The 11,771-nt window shown below is 46.0% G+C and overlaps 1 protein-coding gene across 2 annotated transcripts in view; it reads right to left on the bottom strand.

Moving 5' to 3' along the window:
- Positions 1-11,771, bottom strand: part of HEG1 (heart development protein with EGF like domains 1) — a 95,538-nt gene that overhangs the window by 34,647 nt on the left and 49,120 nt on the right. For both annotated transcript variants that reach the window (XM_066240752.1, XM_066240753.1), the window contains exons 7-11: positions 10,837-10,953; positions 9,716-9,835; positions 5,342-5,445; positions 1,539-1,597; positions 1,141-1,301 (exon numbers count right to left, since the gene is read on the bottom strand). In XM_066240752.1, the coding sequence (XP_066096849.1) occupies positions 1,141-1,301; positions 1,539-1,597; positions 5,342-5,445; positions 9,716-9,835; positions 10,837-10,953 (561 nt within the window). The remainder of the gene's footprint in view (positions 1-1,140; positions 1,302-1,538; positions 1,598-5,341; positions 5,446-9,715; positions 9,836-10,836; positions 10,954-11,771) is intronic.

The raw sequence follows: 11,771 nt of genomic DNA on the forward strand, positions 1-11,771 counted from the left end.
TAGTCTTGTTTCTGCGCATTAGTAATCTTCAAACAAACAAAAATGACGGGTAACACCACACATGCTTTTTTTGGAGTGGGGGAGGAAGAGAGATGAGAAGCATCAGCTTGTATATGTGGCACTTTTGTTGTTTACTGATTCTCATATGTGCCTTGACCGGAGGACTAAAGGTGAGCCAGTGGCCCCTTGCTCAAGCCAGTGACTTTGGGCTTCAAGCCAGTGACTTTGGGCTCCAAGCTAGTGACCTCTGAACACAAGCCAGTGACCATGGGATCATGTCGATGATGCCATACTGGAGCCGAGGACCCCATCCTCAAGCTGGTGAGTCTGTGCTCAAACCCGCGACCTCGGGGCTTTGAATCTGGGATGCTGCCCTACCCACTGTACCACCACCAGGCAGGCTGTACATGTTTTTCAAACTTAAGTGTGTATCACAGTAAGAGATGGGGTATTGACAAGCAGGTATATTCTGTGTGTGAATATCTGTCTCCCCAGAGAGAGTAGGAACTTTTCAAGGGAAAGGAGTGATCTCTGCTTCATTACATCAGCTCCTATACAGGAATAGAAGGGGAAGCAGGCCAAGGACCAGGTGACTTCAAGACTGTGTGTGTAGCCCTGGCCAGTTAGCTCAGTGGCAGAGTGTTAGCCTGGCGTGCAGGAGTCCCGGGTTCGATTCCCGGCCAGGGAATACAGGAGAAGCACCCATCTGCTTCTCCACCCCTACCCCTCTCCTTCCTATCTGTCTCTCTCTTCCCCTCCTGCAGCCAAGGCTCCATTGAAGCAAAAGTTTACCCGGGCGCTGAGGGTGGCTCTGTGGCCTCTGCCTCAGCCGCTAGAATGGCTCTGATTGCGGCAGAGCGACGCCCCAGATGGGCAGAGCATCGCCCCCTGGTGGGCGTGCCGGGTGGAGTCTGTCTGCCTGCCTCCCCGTTTCCAACTTCAGAAAAATGCAAAAAAAACCCCCCCAAAAAAACTGTGTGTGTGGGCGCGCACGCACGCATGTAGAAAGGTGCACATAGCACGGCTTTTGCTTAACACCCATTTCAAAGATAGCCTGGCTCTGTGACAAGCTTTCTTGGACCTGAGCCCTAAATGTTTTACATTTCTATTCTAGGTCCTTCCAGGGGGCCATTCTCTTACCTCTAAAGATCCGCCTCTGAGATCCCAAGAGCTGGCAGACCTCAGCAGAGGACCTGCAGGAGTTGACACATTTCTGCATCCCATCGGCCAGGTCAAACAGCGTCACATTGGAGGCCAGGGAAAAGGTGGTTTGCAATGACATGACCACAGCGCTGGACTCTCTATAGGCAAAGTGTGTAGGTTTTTAATTGTTCTATAATGACATGTAGGCCCTAAGGCTTTTGAAAAACAAGTGTCATCTCCATTGTCCAGTGAGGGAATGGGACAGCATGAAGGTCCAGTGACTTTGGGCCTGGGTCCCCTGTGGCTTGGTCAAAACAGGGCCCAGATTTATGCTGCCACCCATGTGTGACTATCATCCCCTTTCTATAGACTGGTTCACAGGCAAACATACTTACCTAGAAGCATGAACTGTGGATTGGGTATAACCAGGTAACGTTGAAAAACACGCATTTAACTGAAAGGAAGAACAGGTTTTCGTTAACATCTGAATTAGACCTGGGTCCAACTTCCTATTTTCACGATTTAACGGGCATTTCCTAGCCATCAGCAGGGGGCTTTACAGAGGTGTGGTGTCCTTTTCTTGTTCCCTTCTTCAATGCCTTTCTGCACTTATTCTGTTGTTCCATGAGTACAAAGGGAGAGAGGCAGAGAGTAAAGCAGTGGGAAAAGTCTTGGCAGGAATGATGTTCAGAACAGCACCCTTGGACGCAAAACATCTTCAAAGCAGCAGATCTCTTCTAAGACCCAGGGTTTCAAAAAACTCAGAGGCAACTGTTTATTTGGACTTCGCGTAATGAAAGAGCCTCATGCAAAGGCTGGTTCTCTTCAGCTACCCCAGGTCGGGCAAGCCCTACGCAGACCCCTCCTAGTCTACAACGAATTGACCTATGTCCTCATCAAAAAGCTCTCCATGGGAAATTACATTACGTGGGTCAAGAACCCTTTTGTTGAGAGCAAATTAAGAATGACTCTGCCTATGTTTGCCTTGTGTCTTCAGAGAGAGCAGGAAATCCCTCTAGGGCATAAAGAAAGCACCATGCCTGCTTTCCTGTCCTCCCCACCCCCCACACTGGGGCTGGGGTTTCCTTTTATGCAGCAGAGGATCTCAATATCCCGACCAATGCAGACCCACCTGGCTTCAAAGTCCATGTGTCAGATACATCTTACTCTTCAGAAGATGGATTTCAACATGGCATGTTATCAAACCCTTTGTGGCTTTGTCTGGCATTGCTTTATATTTTGATAGGCAATGATTTCTTTTTATTTTATTTTTTTGTATTTTTCTGAAGTGAGAAGCAGGGAGGCAGAGAGACAGATTCCCACATGCACCTGACCAGGACCCACCCAGCAAGCCCACTAGGAGGTGATGCTCTGCCCATTTGGGCCATTGCTCCATTGCAACTGGAGCCATTCTAGTGCTTGAGGCAGAGGCCATGGAGCCATCCTCAGTGCCCAGGCCAACTTTGCTCTAATGGAGCCTTGGCTGCAGGAGGGGAAGTGAGAAATAGAGAGAAAGGAGAGGGGGAAGGGTGGAGAAGCAGATGGGCGCTTCTCCTGTGTGCCCTGGCTGGGAATTGAACCTGGGACTTCCACATGCTGGGCTGATGCTCTACCACTGAGCCAACTGGCCAGGGCTTAGGCAATGATTTCTTATTAGAATTATTTTTAAGTCTTTTCCCACAGGTAAAAACAGAAATGGCACATTTTAGAATAGAATGACCATTTTAAGAAAGGCCACTTGAGTGGCTTCTCCAGTCACTGCCTAAATCTTCACTGTTTCCTGGGGTGGGATGTCACTTCACTAGTAAGTTATACATTGATATGGGATAAACCTTACCAAGTCAGAGTAGTCTCTGAGCACTGTGCAATGGAAAGGTCTGCACCCGTGTGTAGGGTTCTAAGCCCCTATACTATCTTAGAGGGAAATACTCATCTACACCACAGCTGAGAAGCAGGTGTGGTAGAGTGACAGGAACACCAGGTATAGGGTTAGAAGATGTAAAAGTAGACATAAAACCTGCTGTATACTGAAGAATTAAACTTTGCCCGAGAGAGGTCTGCCCTTGGCTCCTGGGAGGTAATCTCTAAGCCTTTGGAATGGCCTGTCTTTGTTTACCTGGAGGCCTGGGACACTCCAGAGAGTCTAACAGCATGATTTTATAGTGAGGTCTTTGAGTTTTATGGCATCCCCTGGACCTCCAGAGGGGCTGGAGACTGAGGTCAGCCCTGTGGGCAGTATGACTGTGTCTACGCATTGGCTCTAATTTTAGTATATGTGCTGCCGAAATGAGAACTGTGTATGGGCTCTAGACACCAAGACTCAGGTAAGCTTCCCTGGTGGGCCATGTTTCGTTAATATTATATACAGTGGCCCCTCGTCTATCACGGGGGTTAGGTTCCAGAACCCCCTGCGATCAGCGAAAATCCACGAAGTAGTGACCTTATGTTTATTATTTATATATATATATATATATTAAGGCTTTATAAACTCTCTCCACACTCTTATGAACCTTTCCTACACTCATTTTGCTTATTTTACTGCAAAGATAATGATAATAATAAATATATAAAAATATTTATATACCGCAAAATCCCGTGATATAGCAAAACATTCATGATACAAAATTAGATACATACAATTTAAAATCTGCGATACATTGAGACCGCGAAAAGTGAACCACAATATGGCGAGGGATGACTGTACATCATACTCAAGAGAAGCCCTGTCCATTACTCTATGAGGAGAGGACAACTGGAAGCACCAAATTTGGGACCCCTCCCCATGCTGACTGTAACCTGGTCTTCTCAGTGTAATGACCACAGTATAACAGCTTTCGGCAAGAGCTATGAGTCCTAGTGAACGATCAATCTGAAGGTGGTCATGGGGATCCCCAAACTTCTAATTGGAATCAGAAGTGCGGGTGACCTGGTGGACTGTTTCCTAACCTTGCACCTGCTCTGTGTGAGCTCAAGCAATGCCGTTAACTTCCAGAGGCTCTCAGTTTTCCATCAGTAAAGGTGTTACAGAAGTGAGGCATCTGTCAACATACCTGTCACAGAGCAGATACTCAGCGGGCACAGAAACAAAATTGGAATTTAAAGTTTACACAAATAAAATCCACAGTCCTATAAAATCCTATAGGTTTTGGCTAATATACTAACTCTCACCCATCAAGAACAAGTAAAACTGACCTCTAAAACTTATTTTAATGACAAACTTCAATTTTCTAAACACCAAATCTTAGACTCAGATTGAAGGCTGAGAAGCAAAATTTCGTATTGGAGTTTCATTTTCATCTATTCTTTCTTCCTGACAAAAAGTAAGCCAAAAGGGAAAGAAGAATCCAAGGCTCCTAGATCATCGAGGCAATGAATTCTTAGCCCTGGATAATCAGGATGAACATTCCCTTGAGGAAAAAGTCCCACAGCATGTCAACAGCAGATGGGAGAGTAAGATTTTTTGGGTCTTTCCTCTTTACCAACAGCTTTTTTTTTTTTTTTTTTTTTTTTTTTTGCATTTTTCTGAAGCTGGAAACAGGGAGATACAGTCAGACAGACTCCCGCATGCGCCCGACCGGGATCCACCCGGCACGCCCACCAGGGGGCGATGCTCTGCCCATCCTGGGCGTCGCCATGTTGCGACCAGAGCCACTCTAGCGCCTGGGGCAGAGGCCACAGAGCCATCCCCAGCGCCCGGGCCATCTTTGCTCCAATGGAGCCTTGGCTGCGGGAGGGGAAGAGAGAGACAGAGAGGAAAGTGCGGCGGAGGGGTGGAGAAGCAAATGGGCGCTTCTCCTGTGTGCCCTGGCCGGGAATTGAACCCGGGTCCTCCGCACGCTAGGCCGACGCTCTACCGCTGAGCCAACCGGCCAGGGCCTTTACCAACAGCTTTTCTAGGTTCATGACATCTACATGTCTGTGACGATCGGTCTGCACGTGGAAAAGAAATGCCGAGGCACTGATAAGGGCTGCATGGGAGGACACAGTCGTAGAAACGCCTCTACTGGGAACCACTAGCTCTCAACACCTCCCTTCTATTTCAAGAGGCCTTCTATTCTATCACGAAGTTTACCTTCCAAGTATAACAGAAATGAGCAGCCCAGGAGATACAGCCGATTGCCAGGAGGTTCCCAATTCTGAATGAAATCTGTTCTAGGAAGCGAAGGACCAGGAGGAAGGTGCCTTTCAGAAAACTTACTGTGTTGGTGATCTCATCTTCAACTTCACGTAGGTCTGAGGGTCTTTCCCCGGTGGCATTAAAAACCGCTTTCTTTAATTTAAACTCTGTCACAAAGGTTCTAACTGAAAATAAAAACATGACCGGTTAGGCTACCCAATAGGGTGACCTCCACAAGGCTGTGTGTTTGTAAACTTCTGGGGCATCCAGCTTGACTCCGCCTCAAAGGACCGACTCTGCGTTTCCTTCTCCGTGAGGGCAGAGAGCACCTCTCTCCCGCTCGGCTCCTCTCTCTCCCCCGCTCGGCACCTCTCCCCTGCTCCGCTCCTCTCTCTCTCCCGCTTGGCACCTCTCTCCCTCTCTCTCTCCCGCTCGGCTCCTCTCTCCCCTCTCGGCCCTTCTCTCCCGCTCGGCACCTCTGCAGGAAGGTGAGCATCTGCTGAGCTGAGCCGGAGCCTCAGACTGGGTAACCTTTGGGTGAGAGACTCAAGGAGCCTTTTGTGTATGTGGGAGGACTGCTAAGAGGAGCCTTCTTGACATCTCTCCCATGGCCTTCCCATAACAGATGCCCAATAAAGCTGTGATAAAGAAGAAAGAGGCGTAGGCCTAAGGACACAATCCTAGGAGGGAGACATGGGGCTAGACACAAAAAATGCTTGTCAGGCCCCATGAAGCTTTAGAGAGAGGAAGGCTCTTACACGCCACGTCTTCACCAAGTTGGTAAGTCTGCGCCTTCAAGGGCCTGCTTTTGTTTCCTCTTCTCACTCGAGTCACCCCCCTTCACCCTTATTCCTCCTGCTTAGAGGAAATACCCATTTTACCACTGATAAAAGAGGCTTCCAGAAGTCAGTAGCTTCCCAAGGTTGCATTGCTCCCAAGGGCCTAAATTTAATGTCATGTGTGCCCATCTTGCAAGTTGTTCCACACCCTCAGTCCCCTGAGGACTCTGATATTCTGGGGACAACCAAGGGGCTACAGAGAAAGGTTCCAAACATCTGTGGTGGGACTCCACCCCAGGGGGCTGCCAGACCCCCTGACTGTAAGCCACGTAGTGAGACAACCCGGACTCGAGATAATGTTGCATTCAGACATGAAAGAAAGCAGCCCCACTTTCAAGGCCCATTTCACTCATAAAATACAAGTCTCGTTAACCAATTTGTTCTGATTGGGCCTGAGGGGAATGGAACGTACAAATGGGCAGGCAACCAAAAATTAGTACAGCCTGCTTTCTGTCTGGCACTATCTTCCTTTATATTAAATTCTTATCTTTCCCTCTGGACATGGAAAAAAAAAAACCCGCGAAACACAGAAACCCCTGGAGCTGCTCTTTCACAGAAAGCGTGCTTGCTTGCTGAATTAAGAAAAAAACCCACAAATGAGCCAGGGAAAACATTTAACATCTTATACTTACTGTCTAAAACCCTTAATCCTTATTTAACATCTTTTTGCTTGTTCTACAGCTCAGTGAAGCCAGCTGCTTGGGACTCTTTTTGAGCAGCAGGGAGCTCTTTGAAAACATTCTTGGCCAAATGAAAGCATTTCAGCATGCTCTAATTTGCATGTTCTGCTGATGTTTATGGACAGTGAAGTTCAATTATTTGAAAAGGGAAAGATGATTGTTAATACAATAGACCCACTTTCCTCCAGCTCATGGTGCCTGTGGGACACTCCACACACAGGCTTCCAGAACCATCGTCCCTTGCCTTCCCATCTCCCGGGTCCAGGTTCATACCCAGACACTCTATAGAAATACACAGATTGCCAGTGCTAAGTACACAGATCTCTGCTGAATCGGGACAGCAGACGTGGTCTCTACTTTCAGTGTCAATATGAGGACGGCGGCGCGCAGCGTCCTCCCAGGCCCTGCGCTCTCCCAGGCACACAGGCATGCTCGTGTCTGCAGTCATATCATCTGGCTTGAAGGCAATCTTTTACTTCAAATTTAACTGCTGAATTACATGGGTTATCAAAATGATTTTTAAAGATCCACAATTATTACTTTGTGTTCAGAGCCATTTATTATTTTCATTGCTTTCATTTCTGGTCCAAGTGGTCCAAGAGGTTAGAGACTAATAATGTTAAATGATACTTCCCATCTGGAGAACTCTACCATTTTCATTTCATTTCGTTCTTTTGGAATTTTTATAAGAGTTTATCTGAGCCTGACCAGTGATGGCACAGTGAATAGAGCATCGACCTGGGGTGCTGAGGTCAGGTTCGAAGCCCCGAGTTTCCCGGCTTGAGCATGAGATCATAGACATGACTCCATGGTCACTGGCCTGAGCCCACAGGTCACTGGCATGAAGCCTAAGAGTGTTGGCTTGAGCAAGGGGTCACTGGCTCAACTGTGGCTCCCCCCCTCCCGCCCCAGTCAAGGCATGTATGAGAAGCAATCGATGAAGAACTAAAGTGCTGCAACTATGTGTTGGTGCTTCCCACCTCTCTCCCCACTCACCCCTCTTTCACACACACAAAAAAAGTTTATTTGAGCTAAACTGACAACATATGTCAGGGAGTACTCCTGAACTCTACCGTTTTCAAAGCTTGCTCAAATACATTAATATATATGATCTTCACAGTAACCCTGAGTGAGAAGCAACAGACCAGGAGGTAATCAGATTTTATAGATGAGGAAACTGAGGCTCAGGGGTCACGTGCTCTGGGTGGTGGCCCTGGAGCTGGAAGCCAGGCATCTGAGTCCTGGGCAGGTCCCTCTCCACACTGCTTCAGAACCAACCATTCCCATTTTCTCCATTCTTGAACTGAAAACTGCTGGCTTATGTCTTATTGGGTATAGCTAAATGAAATAGGTTATCCTATCCTAAAAGCAAGTAAACTACTAAAATAACAGGAATTCTTGGTTTTCACTGATATCTATATTCCTAGGTTTTTTCTTTCTTTAAATATGCTTTGACTTGATCCTTGTATTTTAAAGAATTTTCAAAATTCTACCATTATTTTAGTAGGGTAGCAACTGTTGAAATAAATTTCTAGGCCCAAGATGGAGCTGCTCCTACATAGGATGCCACGTCAGCAAACAGCACGTCTGTGTTCCCACTGGTGCTCTGCTGGGCCAGACAGCACAGCCAGCCAGCCAGTCCCCGTGCCAAGCCATCCCTGGGCTCCGTACTTATTCCTTGTTCCCTGATCTTCCAAATACGGTCCGATATGCAACCCCAGCCCATCGCACGCTGTTTCCTTGTCACTTCTAGCTCTGTCAAACTCAGTGTTGTCCACAGTCCCTCAGAAAGAGTGGCCCACTGCTGTGCTCCCCTCCATGGGTTGTTCTCCTTGAATAAAGGACTTCAGACTCGTTACTAAATTGTTCTCTTTTTGTCACTTGAGACAACCTTCTAAAAATATTTGATGATTCCTCTCGGCCTATAGGCAATAGGAGTTCATGCGTATGATCTATTTTCAAGAAACAAAGACATTTGTTCTCTCAAAAAAATGTTACTGAGTACTTTTTGTGTGTTAAGTATCACACTGGGCAATTTAAGATGATTCAAGGATGAGGCACTGCCAGTTTCCTTACCGAGCTTAGATAATAACTGTGTTCTTTACTTCTAATTTCTTCAACAACGTATGTATTGAACTCAGCACTCCGATACAGGGTTGTACCCTGTGTGCAAGCTCTCACAATGAACACGTTATTGTGTGATAGAGGGAACTGTGGGCTGGACACCTGGCCTCCAGTCAAGCAGCTGTATACACTTGGCCACTCAGTGTCTCACCAGGGCTTAGTTTCCATGTGGGTTGCTTACTTCTTAACCTTAAAGTGGTGATTATATCTAAAATCAACCAATTTCACGACTCTATCAAGTTAGGAAACAAAATACAAAATATTATACAGCCCAATTATGACGATAGCTTTGCGAAAATATTTTATATATCAGCTCATGGACAAGAACATGAAGATTGTTTTTTAAAAATAAAAAGAATGTGTGAATTTGGTAGGAAATCAGGATTTTTTTTTCTTTTTTCTCTCCCTAAAATGTATTTCCTAAAATGACATGGTTAGACTGTCCTTTGCTATACACATATTTTTTCCTCACTGCAGGGTGGAATGACTAAGCAAACAGCCTTATATTTATGCCGTCATTAACAAGTTTGTATAATATTTTCAATTACATGGGAAAATGTTTGAGATAAAGTTTGTACGAATACCATATGATTTCAACTATATAAAAATATAATTCACACTTAAAAAGTTCCAAATAAGGTGCTATATCTCTAAGTGGGGAAGAACAGGTAGCATCTGCCACTTCTCTCTCTATCCCTTACGTTATGTTACACCTTGGACAAATATTGGTTATGATTAGGGAGAAAAACAATGTTACTTTGTAAAATATATTGTGGTGTAGAAAGAATTCCAAGATAGACTAACTCTCTTACCCAGATTGCATATTCCTTTCTCCAACTGGTACCCAACTGGGCATCTGCAGGTGAAGGACCCCTGAGTATTGATGCACACGGCCAGCGGTGAGCAGGGGTTTGAGAGGCATTCATTCACATCTGGAGAGGACAGAACACAAGGCCATTGTAAATCTGTGTCAGACAGCAAAGCCATAATCCAGTACAGTAAGCACTTACTAAGGTCCAAACTGCACGAGGTGCAGTGGGCCCCAGAGATGAGTAGGGTACCCCCCTTGTTCTCAAGGGGCTACCAAGTAGAGGCAGCCACATAGACAGCTAACTATAAGCACAAGGCAGGATTTAGAAAGTAGCAGATTTTTTCTTTTTTTTTTTAATAAATTTTTATTAATGTTAATGGGATGACATTAATAATTCAGGGTACATATATTCAAAGAAAACATGTCTAGGTTATCTTGTCATTAAATTATGTTGCATACCCCTCACCCAGAGTCAGATTGTCCTCCGTCACCCTCTGTCTAGTTTTCTCTGTGCCCCTCCCCCTCCCCCTAACTCTCTCCCTCCCTCCCTCCGATTTTTTTAAAATAGATTTTATTTCTTGATTTTTAGAGAAAAGGGAGAGAGAGAAATAGGGGAGAGAAGCAGAAAGCATCAACTCATAGTAGTTGCTTCCTGTATGTGCCTTGACTGGCCAAGCCCAGGGATTTGAACTGGTGACCTTAGCGTTTCAGGTTGACGCTTTATCCACTGCGCCACCACAGGTCAGAAGGAAAGCAGCAGATTTTAATGGACAGGAGGGTTAAGACTATTTCAGATAATATCTAGAATAAGACTAGAAGAACTTTAATAAGCAGACGTAGGCTGAGGTGCCAGCACAGGGAAGGCCAGGAGCGAGAGGGTGCAGGTGTCTCGGTGAACTGTGGATGGTCTATGTGGCAGGAGTACAGGGAGCCCACAAAACGAAGACAGGCCACAGAGACTGCGTAACATCATTCTGCAGACGACTCATAATAAGCATGTTACCTCTCAAGTAAGCAGGGTATTAATTTAAAAATCTACTCCCCTGCATTTTGGAGCAAAAAGGAGTTCACTGTCAATGTGCTGCTGTCGTGTAGACCAGCGCAGACGACTTCTCCTCTTACCCACACTGCAGTCATCCCCTTGCCAGAAAGGCAAGCACACGCATCGGTGCCCACGGCCGGTGGGGTCCACGACGCACCTCCCGTCGTGAAGACAAGGGTTAGGGGCACAGCTGTTCACTGAAAACACAGTCCAGGAGTAGAGCAGTTAATCACACAGGAAATGTAAAGGCAGTTCTAGGTAAATATTTAATTCTCCTGGCTAATATTTGATTTTTGCTTATTTCTGTTTACTTTCCCTGAAAGGCCACACTACTAAAATAGACTGGGTTCCCAGGAGGAGCAGCAGACATAATGGTGGGACTGGACCGCGGCACTCGCCTGTGGACAGGCGCAAGCGGCCAACAGCTGGGCCCCTGAACGCAAGAAATGGTTTGAATCCAAATGCTGCTTACAGGTCACTCTGTTCAGGGTTGATGATTATATTGCCTTTGTGATACTTAGAAACTCCTACTTGAATTAATGCCAATTTAAAACACATGTTAAGAGGGAAAGGCTTCCCGATCAACCATCCTCGTATTGCAAGATTTCCCTTTGTCCGAAAATCTCAAAATGGAACAACATGCCCACATGTTGTGCAATCATTTAAAAAACTGACTGGAGTTGAGCACTACAATGCTTTCTCTTTATATCATGTAACAATGAGTCCTATATCAGGGGTCCCCAAACTACGGCCCGCGGGCCGCATGCGGCCCCCTGAGGCCATTTATCCGGCCCCCGCCGCACTTCCAGAAGGGGCACCTCTTTCATTGGTGGTCAGTGAGAGGAGCATAGTTCCCATTGAAATACTGGTCAGTTTGTTGATTTAAATTTACTTGTTCTTTATTTTAAATATTGGATTTGTTCCTGTTTTGTTTTTTTACTTTAAAATAAGATATGTGCAGTGTGCATAGGGATTTGTTCATAGTTTTTTTTATAGTCCGGCCCTCCAACGGTTT

This window comes from Saccopteryx bilineata, chromosome 8, assembly GCF_036850765.1.
Source record: "Saccopteryx bilineata isolate mSacBil1 chromosome 8, mSacBil1_pri_phased_curated, whole genome shotgun sequence".
Classification (NCBI taxonomy): Eukaryota; Metazoa; Chordata; class Mammalia; order Chiroptera; family Emballonuridae; genus Saccopteryx; species Saccopteryx bilineata.